This window comes from Dendropsophus ebraccatus, chromosome 11 (genome assembly GCF_027789765.1).
Source record: "Dendropsophus ebraccatus isolate aDenEbr1 chromosome 11, aDenEbr1.pat, whole genome shotgun sequence".
NCBI lineage: Eukaryota > Metazoa > Chordata > Amphibia > Anura > Hylidae > Dendropsophus > Dendropsophus ebraccatus.
The window spans coordinates 4,858,898-4,879,941 of record NC_091464.1 but is presented as its reverse complement, the minus strand read 5'-3'; the positions used below and the strand labels follow the sequence as shown (position 1 = coordinate 4,879,941).

Here is a 21,044-nt window from a genome sequence, read left to right as displayed (position 1 = left end):
ACTGACCATGGAATCAACGTGTATAGTGACGTGACGTCACATGAAAGCCAGTGCCACTCCGACTGCCATGTGACGTCACTTAGGGAAGTAAGGACATCTCTAGAGTCCTGTAAATACCCTGGTACTCGTTTAAACAATGGCTGTAACAAGCCATCTAGCCATGCTGAGAGTCTCTCCAAGAGCGAACCAGTAGCAGACACAATTGGTCGCATAGGGGTGGGGGTGGGGGGGGGGGGTAAAAACCCCTTTGTGCCTTTTAGGTAAAGCATACATGATGGGAGTGATCGGACTCTTCACCATCAGATAATCCGATTCCCTGCTGGTGAGAATCCCTAGATTCACTCCATAGTCAATAATTTTCTGTAATTCACCAAAGAATTTTTTAGCTGGATCAAATGTCTAGTATAAGTCATTTCATCACACAACATGCTCTCTATTTGCTGTATGTACTCAAGCTTGTTCATAACCGTTACCGCACCCCCTTCAGACATTCTAATGACAATATCGTCATATGTAGAGAATTCTTTTAAAGCTTTTTGCTCTCTATTGAACATGCTATTCTGAACTAAGTTGGAAATATCCCACTTCACCACATTCTGAAATCTATCCATGCAATCAGCACAAGACTGAACTGGATAAAAATCAGAATTTCTGGTGATAAGAGACATTACTATGTATATCTTTCTTTGCATTTATATTCTGTAAGTCCAATAATGACAAAAGAGCTTGTTGCTCCAAGAAAGATTTGCCAACAAACTCAATCGCAACAACAAGATCACTAGAATCCTCAGTGTGAACAGCGTCCACCTAAAAAAAAAAAAGTCTACGTACGGTTAGATTGTGAATGAATTTGTTGACATGACACAAAATAAAGATTGGGTGAGTTAGTAGGTGCAAAATTCATGCCCCTGGAGAGGACAGAAATTTGATCTTGAGACCCTGGTGGATAAGTTCATTACTGTTTTTTCTTTACTTGGCCTCTGCGTTTCCTGTGTTTCCTGACGCCCCTACGGGGCTTTGCTTGTTTTTTGTTTTTGGAAAAATATGAGGCAGCTGAGGTCGATCTTGGAGACGCATCCGATGCAAAGCTATCAGGGTTATCAGTTTCCATTTCCGATGAACTGAAGGTGACTTCAGATTTTCAGAATTTTTTCTTTTTTTTTTTTTTTTTCCCTTCACCTTTCTTTAGAATGGATTTAGGTGTGAAATCACTTCAATCCCAACGTCCCCACTCATACACTTGTTTTTTTGTATAATTATTAGTGTCCCGATCAAATTTTATTTTTTTCATCTCCATAATTTGTTCCTCTAACTGTTTGATGCGGTTGTTCATATTGGTGTTAATCAATTCAAATTCAGGTACATCCTTATAATTGGGTAAAGTCTAGTGATGAGCGTGTTAAAATGCTCGGGTGCTCGTTACTTGATGAGTATTTCCAGATACTCGAGTGCTTGTTTCGAGTAACGAACTCCATTGAAGTCAATGGGAGACTCGAGCTTTTTTGCAGGAGACTCAGGTTCCGTAGAGGGAAGGTCGTGTGAAAACCTGTCAACCTCAGAAATTGATGGAAACACAACAGCAGGGGCAGCATGTATGGATGCCTCTGAGGCTGCCTAATGGCACCATTATGCCTAATTCTGTGCAACAGCCTGGTTAAAACAGAGGTAGGCATATAAACCACCCAAAAACTCAGTCTGACACAGCATGGCAGTGAGAACACAGGGAACCATTAAAACAGAGGTAGCATATGATGAATTACCCCAAAATTGAGGCTGACACAGCATGGCGGTGAGGACAGAGTGAACAAGGTAGAAGCGGTAGCCAGTGAGCCTTCCAAAAATTATACCAGACAGAGTATGGCATTGAGCATACAGAGAACCAATAAAAGTGAGTGATGAAGGAAGTGAGTCCACCCAAAAATTGGAGTGAGTCCAGGGGCTGGGTTTTTTAGTGGACATGAACCCGGGTGCTGACAGCTAACTGGCTAGGCCAGCTGTCAGTCACCATCAAGGGTACACCTGATGCCTCTCGACTGGGGGTGGTGAGGCCACGGCTAGACAAAAAATAAAACAGCTGGCTGGTTGGCAGGGGCGCGATCGGCGGGCCCCCGACAACCAGTCCCGCTCCTCCGCAGACGTAGTGTGACGTCAGAGCGGGGCAGTGAGGACACAGAGAACCATTAGAAGTGAGTGAGTAAGCAAGTGTGCCTCCCAAAAATTAGGCCGGACACTGCATAGCATTGAGCACACAAAGAACCATTAAAAATGAGTGAGGAAGCAAGTGAGCTTCCTTAAAATTAGGCCAGACACTGCATGGTATTCAGCACACAGAGAACCATTAAAAGTGAGTGAGGAAGCAAGTAAGCCCACCCAAAAATTGGAGTGAGTCCAGGGGCTGGGATTTTTAGTGGCCACGAACCTCGGTGCTGAAAGTGAACTGGCTAGGCCAGCTGTCAGTCACCTTTAAGGGTACACCTGATGCTTTTCGACGGGGGTGGTGAGGCCCCGGCCACACAAAAATAAATAAGTAAAACAGCGGCCCCCGGCAACCAGTTCCGCTCCTCCGCAGACGTAGTGTGACGTTAGAGCATGGCAGTGAGGACACAGAGAACCATTAGAAATGAGTGAGAAAGCAATTGAGCCTCCCAATAATTAGGCCAGACCCTGCATGGCGGAAGAAGACTTGGCTGTTGGCTGAGAATTGAAGGAAGAGGAGGAGAGGAGATACCAAGAATCTTCATGTCGAGCTGCTTTCCCCGGATGGACAGTTGAATTCAGGTGAAATCCAGGCTTTGTTCATTTTTATAAACGTCAGCCTGTCAGCGATGCCAGTTGACAGGCGGGTGCGCTTATCAGTGATGATGGCACCAGCTGCACTGAAGACCCGCTCTGACAACACGCTAGCGGCAGGGCAGCACAGCACCTCCAAGGCGTAAAGCGCCAGTTCGGGCCACGTATCCAGTTTTCCAACCCAGTAGTTGTAGGTAGCAGAGTGATCGGGAAGGTCGTTGATATGTTCAGCAAGGTACTCCCTCACCATCTTCCTGAAGGTTTCCCCCCTACTCTGTCTATACTGGGGACGGTTGACAAAGTCTTGCTGGGGTGCCAGTCAAAGGCCTTGGAGAGTGTTCCCCTGCCCCTTGACAAGCTGCCTGCTCCACCGCTCCTCTCCCCTGCTTTTTGGCCCACAGAACTGCGTCTAGTGGTGTCAGATGGGAAGGACATTTTCAGCTTCTGCACCAGCGCCTGTTGATATTGATTCACTCTCATACTGCGTTAGTCGGCAGGAATGAGAGTGGAAAAGTTGTGTTTGTGCTGAGGGTCCAGGAGGATGAACACCCAGTAATCTGTGTTGTCAAAGGATTTTTTAACCCGAGGGTCACGGGAAAGACAGCCTAACATAAAGTCAGCCATGTGCGCTAGGGTCCCAACATGCAAGAACTCCCTCTCCTCACTAGCCTCAATTTCCTCCTCCTCCACCAATTCCTCCTCTTCAGGCCATACACGCTCAACAACTAAGGATTGAGCATGGGTACCCTCTTCAGTGGCGGTAGCAGTCTGCTCCTCTTCTTCTTCATCCTCCTCATCCTCTACTCCGTGGTGAGAAACAGACATCAGGGTGGTCTGGCTATCTAGCGGCGGCTGTTCTTCACCCGTCTCCTGAGACAAAGGCAAAGTGTCAGACTTCAGGCTGAGCAGGGAGGTTTGAAGCAGACACAGTAGCCGGATGGTGAGGCTGATGATGGCGTCATCTCCGCTGACCATCTGTGTTGACTCCTCAAAGGGGCCCAGTACCTGACAGATAGCAGACATCCACATCCATTCCTTATTGTAGATTTGAGGTAGCTGACTGACCTGGCTACCGCTTCGCACCGAGGTTGACATCTGGCATTCCACAATAGCTCTGTGTTGCTGGTAAACCCTGGCTACCATCTGGAAGGTGGAATTCCACCTCGTGGGCACGTCGCACAGCAGTCTGTGAACCGGCAGTTGCAAGCCCCTTTGCACTGCCCTAAGGGTGGCAGCATCCGTGGTTGACTTGCGGAAATGCGCACAAATGCGCCGCACCTTGGTGAGCAAGTCAGCCAAATTGGGGTAGGGCTTAAGGAACCGCTGCACCACTAGGTTGAACACGTGGGCCAGGCATGGTACATGTGTGAGGCTGCTGAGTTGCAGAGCCGCCACCAGGTTTCACACCAGGTTTCACCCTGTTGTCACACACAACCATGCCTGGTTTGAGGCTCTGTGGCGCGAGCCAAAAATCTGACTGCGCCGTGATGTCCTGCAACAGCTCCTGGGCCATGTGCCTCTTGTCGCCTAAGCTCAGCATTTTCAACATCGCCTGTTGTCACTTACCCACCTCAGTGCTGATGCAGCTAGCGCTACGAAATGGAGGCAACGTGCTCAGGGAGGGTAATAGAGAGGAGGAAGAAGAGGAGGAGAAAGAGGTGTACAACTCATGAGAGACCGTGACCGAGGTAGGCCCCACAATCCTCAGTGTGGGAAGCACTTGAACGGAACTAGGGTCAGACCCTGTCCCAGCCTCCACCAAGTTGACCCAATTTGCCGTCAGGGAGATATAGTGTCCCTGCCTGCCAGCACTTGTCCACGTGTCCGTGGTTAGGTGGACCTTGTCGCTGACCGCGTTGGTCAGGGCATGGATGATGTTATCCGACACGTGCTAGTGTAGGGCTGGGACGGCACACCGTGAAAAGTAGTGGCGGCTGAGGACAGAGTACCGAGGGACAGCCACCGCCATGAGGTTCCTAGAAGCCTCTGTCTCTACCAGCCGATAGGGCAGCATCTCCAGGCTCAGCAGTTTGCCTATGTGCACATTTAGGTCTTGTGCATGCGGGTGAGTGGCAGTGTATTTGCGATTCCGTTCAAAGGTCTGCTGCAGGGACAGTTGAACGCTGCGCTTGGACACCTTGCTGGAGGGTGTGGAGCATAGTGGAGGTGAAGGGGTGCGTGTAGGGCGGGAGGCGCTCGTGCCTGCGGCCTGGGTGGGGGGACTGACAGAGCCAGCACCTGACACAGGGGAGGGAGCAGGGGTGTGACTTGTGCGATGCCCTGGCCCCTAGGGGCCACTCCGCAGTATAGATGGTGCTAACAGGCAGGAACCGGGGCAGCTGTAGGATAATGTGGTCACTGTGTAGGCACGAGGGTGATACAGCTGGTAACCGGGCTCCTGACCCTGCGGGAATACTGGGCATGCGATTCTTTGTTGTCCTTAGTCAGGGCACCAATTATCACACCAATGCCAAGGTTCAGAAACAACGGTAGTTGTATATTTATTGTAACGGTAGTAACTAGTAGTAACAGCCTCTCCGGATGCAACCGGGAATAAGGCAATCTTGGATAAAGCAGAGTAATGGGTGATGCTGCAATAGGCTGTGAGAGTAGCGTGTTGAATGATGGGAGTAGTAGTGAAACTGAAGTTGAGATGCTGGGTGGAATGAGACTGGAATGAAATACTTGCTGTTGATGATTTGAGAAGATGATGATGAGAGGAACTGAAGAATGACTGAAGAATCGACACCCAGATGAGAATCCTGAGACTTGAGACAGGAACACAGCCAGTGGACTGGAGCAGCAGAGCACACGCAGGCCTCTCTCTTAGCAGGGAGAGAGGACAGACACAGAACTTGTCTCCTGTGGGGCAGGAGATAGACTACACCACAACTTGTCTCCTGAAGGTGGAGGACAAGAATCGACTGAACAGGAACAGCAGAGCAACACACCCTATCCCCTTGATGGAAGGGAATAGACTGAGGTAGAACAGGAAGTCACATGGTAACCTCAGCCAAAACTCAATGACCATTGGTGTTACCATGGAAGCAGGGCACAGTCACGTGACATCCAGCCATTGCATCATCACACCATTAGGCATATACAGAGAAAAATACATGAGAAGTACCATACTTGAACACTAGGAGGCGACATAATACCATTAGGCACTGATACCTGAATATACATGCAATAAATGAATGAAATAGCAGACCTGAATACTGCAGGGGTGACACAGTACATGCAGTTTGCAGTGGACCATAGCTTTCCAGAACAGAACTGGTTATAATAAAAGTGTGAGCATAAGAAGGGCTGTTCTGGGACACTGCACTTGCAGTAAGTGAACGGCCTTGGTTCCACTGAGTGGGGTGTTTAGCACTCATATACCTACGCATGCTGGTAGTGGTGGCTCCCCTGCTGATCCTGGCGTGGCACACATTGCACACTACAGTCCGTCGGTCATCTGCACTTTCTTTAACCCTTTAAGGACAGAGCAAATTTCGATTTTTGCGTTTTCGGTTTTTCCTCCTTGTGCATAAAAGGCCATAGCACTTGCATTTTTCCACCTAGAGACCCACATGAGCCCTTATTTTTTGCGTCACTAATTGTACTTTGCAATGACAGGCTGAATTTTTGCATAAAGTACACTGCGAAACCAGAAAAAAATTCAAAGTGTGATGAAATTGAAAAAAAAAACGCATTTTGTTTATTTGGGGGAAATGTGTTTTTACGCCATTCGCCCTGGGGTAAAACTGACTTGTTATATATGTTCCTCAAGTCGTTACGATTAAAACGATATGTAACATGTATAACTTATATTGTATCTGATGGCCTGTAAAAAAATTTAAACCATTGTCAACAAATATACAACACTTAAAACCGCTCCATTCCCGGCTTATAGCGCTTTTATCCTTTGGTCTATGGGGCTGTGTCAGGTGTCATTTTTTGCGCCATGATGTGATCTTTCTATTGGTACCTTGATTGCGCATATACGACTTTTTGATCGCTTTTTATTACAATTTTTCTGGATTTGATGCGACCAAAAATGCGCAATTTTGCACTTTGGGATTTTTTTGCGCTGACGCCATTTACCGTGCGAGATCAGGAATGTGATTAATTAATAGTTCGGGCGATTACGCACGCGGCGATAGCAAACATGTTTATTTATTTATTTGTTTACTTTTATTTATAACCTGGGAAAAGGGGGGTGATTCAGACTTTTATTAGGGGAGGGGGCTTTTTACTATTAATGACATTTTTTTTTTACTTTAACACTTATACTAGAAGCCCCCCTGGGGTTAGGGTTATTCCCCACTGGGGTTAGGGTTATTCCCCCTGGGGGACTTCTAGTATATACACTGTGATCTCTCATAGAGATCTCTGCAGCATAGATATGCTGCAGAGATCCATGAGATAGGCACTCGTTTACTTCCGGCTGCTGCAGCCGGAAGTAAACGAGTGCCGAGCCGGGGACGGCGCCATCTTGGAGCGGTCCCCGGCCGGCTTCATTTACGGAGATCGCTCCTCCGGGACAACATCCCGGAGGAGCGATCTCCCCACTAGACACCAGGGATGACGCTGCGTCCAGTAATCGGATGCAGCTGTCAACTTTGACAGCTGCATCCGATTACTGTATTAGCGGGCACGGCGATCGGACCGTGCCCGCTAATACCTACGGTCCCGGGCTACACGCGGCACCCGGGACCGGCGCGGTTCAGAGCGGGGCCGCCGCGCGGCCCCGCTCTTAACTCCCTTACCGGCATCAGGGCGTAAATTTATGCCCGATGTCGTTAAGGGGTTAAAAAACCTCCAGACTTGGGAACATCTAGGCCTGGCCACGGGAGTTTGACTCCGTGAAACAGCTGCTGATCTACTCGCTCTGCCCCTGCCTCTCCCTCGGCCCACCCCTCTTCCTCTTCCAACCGGTCCTGTGGGTGAACTTGCCTCCCCCTCAGAAGCACGGTCTTCACTAGGCGTATCCACCCAGCTTGGGTCAGTCACCTCGTCCTCATCCACCAGCTCCTCACTCTCCTCCTCACTTAGAGTTACATCCATGACAACAACCTCAGTGTCTGACAACCGGGTCTCATCGTCATCATCAGACACCTCTTCCAACCCCGCTTGCAAGTCCCCACTCTCATCACCCACTGACTGCATGAGCTGCATAGTTTGGGCATTAGGACAGGTCGACTGCTCCGGTTGCTCTGACTCAGGGAAGGGTCCAGAAAAGAGTTCCTGGGAGCATGGTGGTGGTGGTGGTGGATCTGAATCCCTTGTTTCCCTGGAGTGGCCAGGCTGTGGGGAAGGAGGCTGAGTGGTGGATAAGTTACTGTACATATTATCCGCTATCCACGTGATCACCTGTTCACACTGCTGCGGTTTCAATAACGGTCTACCTTGAGACCCCGTAATTTGGGCAAAGAAGCTAGGGAGTGGACGTCTGCGGTGTGCCACTGCTCCCTCAACAGGTGCTGCTGTGCCACCCTGCCCTGAACCATGGCCTCTGCCCACTGCATCGCTTGGAACCCCACACCCACGTCCTCGACCCTTACCCCTGGGGTTCACCATTTTATGGACACTGCACAGTATGGAACTTAGATAGGCCTTGCGTATGAAATACAGAAATCAGGAAAAATACTTGTGGTCCCACTAGTTTAGGGGGGGCTGTACGGTGCAATCTGGTAGTGGCTGGACCTAGATACATGCTGTGACACCCCCTTACAATAAGCAGTGAAGTTCTATGCAGGATGTACTACAAATCCCAGCAATCCAATGTAGTACAGAAGGACCACCAGCCACAAAAACCTAAAGGAGTACACTGAGCACTTCTTAGGGGTGTGTATGTGCAGTGTCCCAGAACAGCCCTTCTTATGCTCATACTTTTATTATAACTGGTTCTGTTCTGGAAAGCTATGGTCCACTGCAAACTGCGTGTGTTGTGTCACCCTTCTCAGTATTCAGGTCTGCTATTTCATTCATTTATTGCATGTGTATTCAGGTATCAGTGTCTAAAGGTATTATGTCGCCTCCTAGTGTTCGAGGATGGTGCTTCTCGTGTGTATTTCTCTGTATATGCCTGGTGATGTGATGATGCGGTGGCTGGATGTCACGTGGCTGTGCCCTGCTCCCATGGTGACACCGGTGGTCGTCGAGCTTTTGGCTGGGGTTACCATGTGACTTCCTGTTCTGCCTCAGTCTAATCCCTGCCACAGAGGGGATAGGGTGTGTTGCTCTGCTGTTCCTGTACAGTGTAGTCTTGTCCTCCACCTTCAGGAGACAAGTGTGTCCGTTCTCTCTCCCTGCTAAGAGAGAGGCCTGCGTGTGCTCTGCTGCTCCAGTCCACTGGCTGTGTTCCTGTCTCAAGATTCTCATCTGGGTGTCGATTCTTCAGTCATTCTTCAATTCCTCTCATCATCATCTTCTCTAATCATCAACAGCAAGTATTTCATTCAAGTCTCATTCCACCCAGCATCTCATCTTCAGTATCACTACTACTCCCATCATTCAGCACGCTACTCTCACAGCCTATTGCAGCATCACCCATTACTCTGCCTTATTCCCGGTTGCATCCGGAGAGACTGTTACTACTAGTTACCACCGTTACAATAAATATACAACTACCGTTGTTTCTGAACCTTGGCATTGGTGTGTTCATTGGTGCCCTGACTAAGAACAACGAAGAATCGCATGCCCAGTATTCCCGCAGGGTCAGGAGCCCGGTTTCCAGCTGTATCACCCTCGTGCCTACACCGTGACAACGCTATACCCTGCAGTTGCCCCGGTTCCTGCCTGTTAGCACCATCTATACTGCGGAGTGGCCCCTAGGGGCCAGGGCATCGCATATGCAACACCTAATGCCCCCTTTCTGCCAGCAGCCGGTCTAGCAGCACTGCAAGTCCCAGCCAGCAGTCTGTAGTAATACTATTAAAAAACTATTTGAAGCCCTGACAAGGTCTGTTTGTTTGTATTGCTAGTATATACCCTGCCTACTGGAAGGCTAAATCCTACACTGACGCTCTCCCTGACCAGCAGCAGCTCTCTCCCTGATCTCTCACAGCATGCGTCTGAAGCCAGCACTGCCAGCGCTGAGTTTTATATGGCAGGGTCATCTGATCTGACCAACCAATCGCTGCTATCGACATGTATGGGTCTTACATCATTGCAGGATGTACCAAAGAGTCTGCTGCATGTTTATTGGCTGAGAAATAGCGCCCAAAATTACAGGAAACGGATGATGAAATTTTCTCGAGTATCACAAGATGCTCGTCCGAGTAGCGAGTACTATCGACTACCCTAATACTCGATCAAGTACCAAGCTCGGACCAGCATGCTCGCTTATCACTAGTAAAGTCTCATTTGTGCAATGTCCTTTTTTAACCCCTTAACGACATCGGGTGTAAATCAATACAGATCAGCCGATAGCAGCTGAATACAGCTGACCCGGTGACCCGTAAAGCAATGGCGATTGGTGCTGTCCAAGACGGCACCAATCGCCATTAGCGTGCTCCGGGAAGATGGCGCCGGTGCCTCCCCCACGATCGCCGTAATAGGCCTGCCAATACCGGCTGGCCCATCACGGCGATCGTACTGTAAAAAAACAGTGTTGCCGGGTTCTGCACCCCTCAGATAGGTAGCTGAGGGGTGCAGAACAGGTGTGTGTGGTGTAGGTGCACCATACTCACCAGATCCCAGCGTCCGGAGCGGCGATCAGTGGTCCGCGCGTCCTCTTCTTCTTGTCGGTGCGACTTCCGGGTTCGGTCGGGTCCAGCGTCGGAAATACTCGGGTCTTCGGGTTCGGCGGGCCTCGGCAATCTCCGGCAGCTTCGCTCTACTGCCCCTTAGCGGCTGGTCAGTGAATATTATTCACTGATCAGTTGCTTTGGGTTAAAAAGTTTTTAGTTTTTTTTTTTAACAATTTTTTCTTTTTTTCTTTTTATGTGCCCTAACGCCGCTGGGTGCTGATTAGCATCGCACGGAAGTGCGCCGCTGATTAGCAACTCCTCCTTTTTGGCGTAGGGGCATTTTTCCCTCTATATCCTACCGCCACAGTCTGCTGATAAGTGCCGCACATAAGTGCGGCATTTATCAGCAGCTCCTTTCTTGGCGTAGGTATATTTTTTTCTTACTGGAAAAAGAAAACGTAAAAAACACTACACTACACTACACAAAATAAAGTTTTACACTACACTACATTGCACATTTACATACCCCATATACTAATCCCTATATAAAAATGGCCTCCAGGGTGTTTTTGGCGGCAGGGGCATACGCTATTCTTGCCTCCGACACCGAAACAGCCAGTGAGGATGAATGGGGGATCCTTCTTTTCTCCATTCATCCTCATCCAGTGACGTGTCTGGGGGTAGCGTAGCGTACGCTGCCCCCCAGACACGTCTTTTCCGCCAGTACAGTCCCAATAAGAGAGGACAGTATGGCGTGAAATTCTACAAACTCTGTGAGAGTACCTCAGGGTACACTTACAGATTTAGGGTACGTGCACACTGCGGAATGGAGAAGGATAACCCTTTGTGCATTCCGCAGCTGGCACCCCTATGCACGGGCGGATTCCGTCATCCGTCCAAAGAATGAACACGTTCATTCTTTGGACAGAGGGCGGCATCCGCCCGTGCATAGAATGGAGTGTGACACGAGCGGAGACGCGCGCCTGCATCAGTCCGCCAGCTGCGGAATGTACAAAGGGTTATCCTTCGCCATTCCGCAGTGTGCACGTACCCTAAGGCTGAGTTCACACTACGTATATTTGAGGCTGTATAGCAACCAAAACAAGGAGTGGATTGAAAACACAGAAAGGCTCTGTTCACACAATGTTGTAATTGAGTGGATGGCCGCCATTTAATGGCAAATATTTGCTGTTATTTTAAAACAACGGCTGTTGTATTGAAATAATGGCCGTAATTTACTGTTATATGACGGCCATCCACTCAATTTCAACATTGTGTGAACAGAGCCTTTCTGTGTTTTCAATCCACTCCTGGTTTTGGTTGCTATGAGGACCAAATACTGCCTGAAATATACATAGTGTGAACATAGCCTTAGAGTGTATGAAGGAAGGGACACTCGAATCCAGCCCCCAGATGCCCCCCCCCCCCCATCCACGGAGTTAGTGGGGACATCGTTCGTGAACTGATCATCCCACTGCTGGATAAAGGTCACCACCTGTACGGGGATAACGTTTATACCAGCACCCCCTCTTCCGGTCCCTCGCTGCCTGAGCTACTGTAGCTTGCGGCATGATCCGAACATATCAGAAGCAGTAATAGAGCCCTAATATTTAGCAGCCATGGAGCGGACCCAGCACTTCTGGATATGAAGGACCCCGTATCGCACCTGGACAACATTTTCTAGGTGACGTCCCCCACACTGGAGAACAGGAGACCCCAGAAGAAGTGCAGAGTGTGGGGTAACAGGGGGATCAGGAAGGACGCCATTTTCCAGTGTGACACCTGTCCTGATCACCCCGGCCTCTGCATACTGGATCGCTCCAAGGCGCACCACACGTCACTGGGGTTCTACATTATCTAAATTCTGTCCCTTATTCCTATTTCAGGGGTCACGTTGATCCGGGGATTATTCTGATCGCCATTATGGAGTCGGGAAGGAATTTTTCCCCTGTGATGAGGCTACTATCGTCTGCCTTATGAGGGTTTTTTGCCTTCCTCTGGATCAACACAGGTTGAATTTGACTCCTGTCCTTTCCAACCTTATAAACTAATAATTGGCCTAATACCCCCAAATAAATGAGAATTGTCCCTTTTCCCCAGCTAAATAGGTATGGCCGCCATTCCCATTAGAGGATGCCATAATGCAATTACAAAGCCTCTGTGCGGCCAGGACAGTAGAAACCCCCCACAAGTGACCCCATTCTGGAAACTACACCCCATAAGGAATCTAACAAGGGGGGCCCCCTGGTGACGGCCACATTTGTGCCTTGAAAATGAAAAAAAAAATTTTTTTTCTTTTCACAGCGCATGTTCTACATATGTGCCCGTTACCAGTGGGGTCCATATGCTCACTGCACCCCTTGTTAGATTCGTTATGGGGTGTAGTTTCCAGAATGAGGTCACTTGTGGGGGGTTTCAAGTGTTTTGGCACCCCAGAGCCTCTGCCAACCTGAAGTGGTACAGTCAAAAATGACCAAGTATAACGGAGCCATTGAAATTCACTAGGCGCTCCCTTATATCTGAGGCTTGTGGTTGCGTCAAATAGCGCAATAGGGCCACATATGGGGTATGTCTATAAACTGCAGAAATGGGGCAATAAATATTGGGGTGCATTTCTCTGGTAATAGGTTTATAATTATGAAAAATATTGGATTACAATAAAATCTCTGCACAGAAAATTAAGATTTTCAAATTTCTTACACACTTCGCTTTTATTTCTGTGACTCCCCTAAAGGGTTAAAAAACTTTCTGGATGTGCTTTTGCAGAGTGTGGGGGTGCAGTTTCTGAAATGGGGTGCTTTGTGGGGCTAACATACAGGCCCCTCAAATACACTTTAAACCTGAACAGGTCCCTAAAAATATCTGATTTTGAAATTTTACTGAAAATTTGGAAATTTGCTGCTAATATTTTAAGCTTCCTATTGTCTAAAAAAAATGAAATATAGTTTAATAAAAGCTATTAACTTAAAGTAGACATGTTGCTAATGCTATTTAATATATAATTTATGTGGCATAACCACTTTCTGTATAAGCAGAAAAGTTTCAAAGTTGGAAAAATGCATTTTTTTTTCACAATTTTTCACGTTATTTTGGATTTTTCATAAAGATTCGTTATAAGTATCGACTCCAATTTACCAGAAATGTAAAGTACCATATGTCACGAGAAAACAATCTCAGAATCAGCCGGATAGGTAAAAGCATCCCGAAGTTATTAATGAATAAAGTGACACAGGTCATATTCATAAAATTTGTCTCTTAAAGCGTAACTGTCATTTCAGGGCCATTTTTCTGAAAACATTAAATATCAACAGTACAAGCGATTATAAGAAACTCTGTAATAGGTTTTATGTACTAAAAGAGTTTCCTTCTGGACTGAAAAAGCAATCTCCCAGCCTCCCCCCCTCACTTCAGAAGAAGCAGGATTTCTGTCACCATTATATGGCTATGGAGAGGGGAGGGGCTGTTAGGAGTGAGTGAGCACGGAGCAGTCCTGCACAGCACAACACCCTGCAATCTTCTCTCAGTAAGTTCATAGATAAGCACTGACCTCTCTGACCCCAGAATCCTGCGGTTTAGGTGCCTAGAGAGTCTACAGACAGCTGACCTTCATGTCACCTCTTCCTGCTCCCTCATCTCCCTCGGCCCCTCCCCCCTCCATAAGGATAGAATGGGAGAGCAGAACCGGTCTTCACTGGCTTCTCTGTAATGAAGACGTGTTTGCGTGATAATGCACAGATAAGAAGTCAGGGGGGGGGAGGCTGGGAGATTGCTTCTTGAGGACAGAAGGAGGTTTTTTTGGCTGATGAAACCTATTACAGAGTTTACTAAAATCGCTTATACTACTGATTTCTGCAATCAAAAAAAAATGTGACAGTTATGCTTTAACCCTTTAAGGACATGGCCCATTTTCGTTTTTACGTTTTCGGTTTTTCCTCCTTGTGTTTAAAAGGTCATAGCACTTGCATTTTTCCACCTAGAAACCCACATGACCCCTTATTTTTTGCGTCACTAATTGTACTTTGCAATTACAGGCTGAATTTTTGCATAAAGCACACTGCGAAACCAGAAAAAAATTCAAAGTGTGGTGAAATTGAAAAAAAAACGCATTTCTTTTATTTGGGGGAAATGTGTTTTTACGCCGTTCGCCCTGTGGTAAAACTGACTTGTTATGCATGTTCCTCAAGTCGTTACGATTAAAACGATATGTAACATGTATAACTTATATTGTATCTGATGGCCTGTAAAAAATTCAAACCGTTGTTAACCAATATACGTTCCTTAAAATCGCCCCATTCCCGGCTTATAGCGCTTTTATCCTTTGGTCTATGGGGCTGTGTCAGGTGTCATTTTTTGCGCCATGATGTGATCTTTCTATCGGTACCTTGATTGCGCATATACGACTTTTTGATCGCTTTTTATTACATTTTTTCTGGATTTGATGCGACCAAAAATGCGCAATTTTGCACTTTGGGATTTTTTTGCGCTGACGCCGTTTACCGTACGAGATCAGTAATGTGATTAATTAATAGTTCGGGCGATTACGCACGCGGCGATACCAAACATGTTTATTTATTTATTTATTTGTTTACTTTTATTTAAAACCTGGGAAAAGGGGGGTGATTCAGACTTTTATTAGGGGAGGGGGCTTTTTACTATTAACAACATTTTATTTTATTTTTTTACACATATACTAGAAGCCCCCCTGGGGTTAGGGTTATTCCCCCCCTGGGGTTAGGGTTATTCCCCCCCCTGGGGTTAGGGTTATTCCTCCTGGGGTTAGGGTTTTTCCCCCCCTGGGGTTAGGGTTATTCCCCCCCCTGGGGTTAGGGTTATTCCTCCCTGGGGTTAGGGTTATTCCCCCCCTGGGGTTAGGGTTATTCCCCCTGGGGGACTTCTAGTATATACACTTGGATCTCTCATTAAGATCTCTGCAGCATAGATATGCTGCAGAGATCCATGAGATCGGCACTCGTTTGCTTTCGGCTGCTGCAGCCGAAAACGAACGAGTGCCGAGCCGAGGACGGCGCCATCTTGGACGCGTCCCCGGCCGGCATCAGTAACGGAGATCGCTCCTCCGGGACAAGGTCCCGGAGGAGCGATCTCCCCCACTAGACCCCAGGGAAACGTTGCCTCCGGTAATCGGAGGCAGCTGTCAACTTTGACAGCTGCCTCCGATTAGCTAATTAGCGGGCACGGCGATCAGACCGTGCCCGCTAATAGCAGCGGTCCCGGGCTACTCGCGGCACCCGGGATCCCGGCACTTCAAAGCGGGGCCGCCGCGCGGCCCCGCTTTGAAGTGCAAGTGAGGACATATGACGTACGCATACGTCCTATGTCCTTAAGAGGTTAAGGCCATTTCAGGCTCTGTCCATAAGGGGTTAAGGTTTCAAGCTCCAAGGCCTCATATTTGGTAATAGCCTTCATAAGACGTATGGAGCACTCACTTAGGGCCTCATTCCACTCTGTGACAAATTCATCACAATACACTTTGGTTGGGAAAAAAAAAGTGTTGTTATTAGTAAAAAGCCCCCTCCCCTAATAAAAGTCTGAATCACCCCCCTTTTCCCAGGTTATAAATAAATAAAAATAAATAAATAAACATGTTTGCTATCGCCGTGTGCGTCATCGCCCAAACTATTAATTAATCACATTCCTGATCTCGCATGGTAAATGGCGCAAGCGCAAAAAAATCCCAGAGTGCAAAATTGCGCATTTTTGGTCGCATCCAATCCAGAAATATTGTAATAAGTGATCTTCGTATATGCGCAATCAAGGTACCGATAGAAAGAACACATCATGGCGCAAAAAATGACACCTGACACAGCCCCATAGACCAAAGGATAAAAGCGTTATAAGGGTGGGTTCATACTATGAAATTCTCGTGGACAATGTCCACGGAATTCCGCAGTATGTCCGCGCGCTTTTCCGCCGGCTCCATAGACGCCATTCTATGGGCTGGCGTATTCCGCTATCCGCCGAAAGAAGTGACATGTCACTTCTGTCAGCGGTTAGCGGAATACACCGGCCTATACAATGGTGTCTATGGAGCCGGCGGAAAGGCGCGCGGCCGTACGTGTGGACAGCTGACGGAATTATGTGGAGTTTATTTGCGAGAATTCCGTAGTATGAACCCAGCCTAAGCCTGGGAATGGAGCGATTGTAAGGAACGTATATTTGTTAACAATGGTTTGAATTTTTTACAGGCCATCAGATAATATAGAAGTTATACATGTTCCTCAAGTCGTTACGATTACAACGATATGTAACATGTATAACAAGTCAGTTTAACCCCAGGGCGAATGGCGTAAAAAGGAAAAAAAATAAATAAATAAAAGATTTTTTTTTTTTCATTTTCACCACACATTGAATTTTTTTCTGGTTTCGCAGTGTACTTTATGAAAAAAATTCCGCCTGTCATTGCAAAGTACAATTAGTGGCGCAAAAAATAAGGGATCATGTGGGTTTCTAGGTGGAAAAATGCAAGTGCTATGGCACTTTGCAAAAATTGAAATTGCCCCGGTCCTCTAAGGGTTAAATGGCTGCATACTATGTGGCTGGTTCCACCACCGAACCTCCAAATACAATAAAACTAAAATATGAATCAAAACAATATAAAAAATGAAAATCTTTGTTTTTTGTTATTTTAGCCCTCTGCTGTTTGCATGTTATTTTCTTTTTCATTTTTATATTGTTTTGATTTATATTTTAGTTTTATTGTATTTGGAGGTTCGGTGGTGGAACCAGCCACATAGTATGCAGTCATTTAATATCACCCCTTACACCTGCATGTTTGAGCTATAAACCAAAACCCCATCAAGTGCGAGGGAGAATGGGGGAGCAACTACTACAGGGGGGGAGGGGGGGGAACAACTGCAGAGAGGGAGGGAGGTATACAGTATGGGGGGACAACTAAAGAGGGGGAGGGAGGTATACAGTATGGGGGGGAACAACTGCAGAGAGGGAGGGAGGTATACAGTATGGGGGGGGCAACTACATGGGGGAGGGAGGTATACAGTATGGGGGGGAACAACTGCAGAGAGGGAGGGAGGTATACAGTATGGGGGGGGCAACTACAGAGGGGGAGGGAGGTATACAGTATGGGGGGGAACAACTGCAGAGAGGGAGGGAGGTATACAGTATGGGGGGGGCAACTACATGGGGGAGGGAGGTATACAGTATGGGGGGGAACAACTACAGAGGAGGAGGGAGGTATACACTATGGGGGGGAACAACTAAAGAGGGGGAGGGAGGTATACAGTATGGGGGGGGAACAACTACAGAGGAGGAGGGAGGTATACAGTATGGGGGGGACAACTAAAGAGGGGGAGGGAAGTATACAGTATGGGGGGGACAACTGCAGAGAGGGAGGGAGGTATACAGTATGGGGGGGCAACTACATGGGGGAGGGAGGTACATAGTATGGGGGGGAACATCTACAGAGGAGGAGGGAGGTAGACAGTATGGGGGGACAACTAAAGAGGGGGAGGGAAGTATACAGTATGGGGGGGAACAACTGCAGAGAGGGAGGGAGGTATACACTATGGGGGGAACAACTAAAGAGGGGGAGGGATGTATACAGTATGGGGGGGGGAACATCTACAGAGGAGGAGGGAGGTATAGAGTATGGGGGGGGGGCAACTACATGGGGGAGGGAGGTATACAGTATTGAGGGGGAACAACTGCAGAGGGGGGAGGGAGGTATATAGTATGGGGGGAACAACTACAGAGGGGAGAGGGAGGTATACAGTATGGGGGGAACAACTGCAGAGGGGGGAGGGAGGTATACAGTATGGGGGGGACAACTACAGAGGGGGGAGGTATACAGTATGGGGGAACAACTACAGAGGGGGGGAGGGAGGTATACAGTATGGGGGGGGGGACAACTACAAAGGGGGAGGGAGGTATACAGTATGGGGGGGAACAACTGCTGAGAGGGGGGGGGAGGGGGTATTCTGCATGGTCACATCCCAGCAGAAACCACCCGCTCATCCAGTCAGTGTCTCACCGCCTGAGTTGGCATATCTTAGCCGCGGCGTGAGTTAGTAGTCACGTGCAGGAGGTGGATCATGAGCAGTAGTGATGACCCTGCTCTGTGAGGGCACGAGGACTGGTAAGTATGACTTCTCTATTATGTTCCCACTCTACCCTGCCCACCCAGGATTTTTACATTTCCCCCAAGTTCTCCTTTAAGGATTAAAAAAAAAAAAAAAAGTTGGTTCCAAAATGATGAGTCCATGGTAGTTATAGATAATTTATTTGAATAGATTTGGATGGATAACTTTATTACAACAGTGTCTGTATATGGTGATAACTTCCTCTTGAAATGTCTGGTAGAAACTTCCTGGGTCACTTCATGAACTTTTACATCTAAATGGAACATAAAAAGTGTTAAACTGGTAAACTGATAAATGGAACTTTAAAGAGATTGTCCAAATTAAAGGGGTTCTCCAGGCTTGAAAAACATGGCGGCTTTCTTCCCGATGCACCACCTCTCCTGTCCATAGGTTGTGTGTGGGGTTTGCAGCTCAGTTCCATTGAAGTGATTAGACCTGACTTGTAATACCACACACAACCTAGGGTGGTGCTGTTTTTTGCGAGTAAGTAGCTTTACTGTTTCTGATCTGAATGCTGCACAAGCTAGTTTCTGCTTGTCACTAATTGGTTCCGCTTGGAGAGTGGTGTGAATAGTTACATATCGCTATGACACGTCAGACAGGTTTTTAAAAATGACTGGTAATCTTTTAAATTGGAGGAACCCCTTAAGTAGATTTTAAACTTTTTTTCTACCTGTAAGCACATTCATTATTGTAACACAACTTATTAGGAAGATATTAGAGATGAGCTTGATCATGTTCGAATCCAATCAGTTGTTGCTATTGTTTCAAAACCAGCCGCTGTTATTTTAAAAACAGTAAAATGACAGTATTGTGTGCGACACCCATTGGATCTATTACTGTCTCATTGTGTAGTATACGTTATCATCACAGCAGAGCCGTATCACACTCCTTTACAAGAGAAGGCTGGCTAAATTTTTTATTAAAGTATTGTATTGCCCCCCAAAAGTTATACAAATCCCCAATATACAGTTATTACGGGAAATGCTTATAAAGTGCTTTTTTCCCTGCACTTACTACTGCATCAAGGCTTCACTTCCTGGATAACATGGTGATGTCACTTCCTGGGTAACATGGTGACGTCACTTCCTGGGTAACATGGTGACTTCACTTCCTGGATAACATGGTGACGTCACTTCCTGGATAACATGGTGACGTCACTTCCTGGATAACATGGTGACGTCACTTCCTGGATAACATGGTGACGTCACTTCCTGGGTAACATGGTGACTTCACTTCCTGGGTAACATGGTGACTTCACTTCCTGGGTAACATGGTGACGTCACTTCCTGGATAACATGGCGATGTCACCTCCTGGATAACATGGGGATGTCAATACTCCCAGAGCTGTGCGGGATGTGGCTGCTGGAGAGGATGATGGCAGGGGGACACTGAGGGACACAGGACACTGGAGGGACACTGAGCGTCTCTCTGCCATCATCCTCTCCAGCCGCCACAGCCCGCACAGCTCTGGGAGTCGGGTCGTGACATCACCATGTTATCCAGGAAGTGACATCACCGTGTTACCCAGGAAGTGAAGCATTGATGCAGTAGTAAGTGCATGGGAAAAAAGCACTATAAGCATTTCCCATAATAAGTGTATATTGGTGATTTGTATAAATTTTGGGGGGCAATACAATACTTTAAGTAAAATTTTAGGGCAACTTCTCCTTTAAGACAAAAGGTAAAGTGTCACTGTCGTTTTAATTTTTTTTTTTTTTGCAGAAAATAGTACAGACGATTTTGAGAAACTTTGTTTGGGTTTATTAGCTGAAAAATGCATTTTTATCATGAAAAAGCAGTTTAAAGCTCTTCTCCCTGTCTTCATGATTGTCTATGGAGAGCCGAGGGGTTAAGGGAGATGAGGCACCAAAACAGGACAACAAAGAGTTAATTTACAGCTACATCACCGGGCTTTCTCCTCTGAAGTCAGCACTGACCTCTCTGACTTCTGAATACCAGCTTTCATACAGCTCCCACCAGGGGTGTTGCTAGGGTCCAAAAACATCCGGGGCCCGGGCCCTCGAGTGCCGTCGTAAGCGGTTAGCCAAGGAGCCCAGTGCAGAAGCTAGTAGCCCCAGTGACCGCTCTATTAGCCCAGCTCTATTGCCGCCACTCATAATAACTGCAACTAAGCAGACACAGGCAGCCACCTGCCCTGGGCTCGGTCATCTGTCATCAGTAGTGGTGCTCACCACTGCCCAGGCAGCTTCTTCCCAGCTCCCCCTGTACACACAGCCTCTGGGAGGTCTGCCCTCGCTCCTATCCTCTAGGCCAGTGTTTCCCAACCTTTCTACCTCGGGGAACTCCTAACAGATAACGTTTTACAAAATGCAATAACCTCACAGGTAATGTCTTCTTTGATCTGAGTTGTTCTCTTTCCCTTTTCCTCTCCATTCAACCCAGACCACCATGATGATTTCTTCCAGCTGCAATTCATCACTTCAGAACCTGCCAGACA

General features: G+C 47.4%; 1 protein-coding gene across 4 annotated transcripts in view; it reads right to left on the bottom strand.

Annotated features, from left to right (window-relative positions):
* Positions 1-18,707: 18,707 nt before the first annotated feature.
* The window catches only part of EPS8L3 (EPS8 signaling adaptor L3), an 88,878-nt gene continuing 86,541 nt past the window's right edge, over positions 18,708-21,044 (bottom strand). For all 4 annotated transcript variants that reach the window (XM_069945327.1, XM_069945324.1, XM_069945323.1 and 1 more), the window contains exon 20: positions 18,708-18,836. In XM_069945327.1, the coding sequence (XP_069801428.1) occupies positions 18,831-18,836 (6 nt within the window). In that variant the 3' untranslated portion in view covers positions 18,708-18,830. The remainder of the gene's footprint in view (positions 18,837-21,044) is intronic.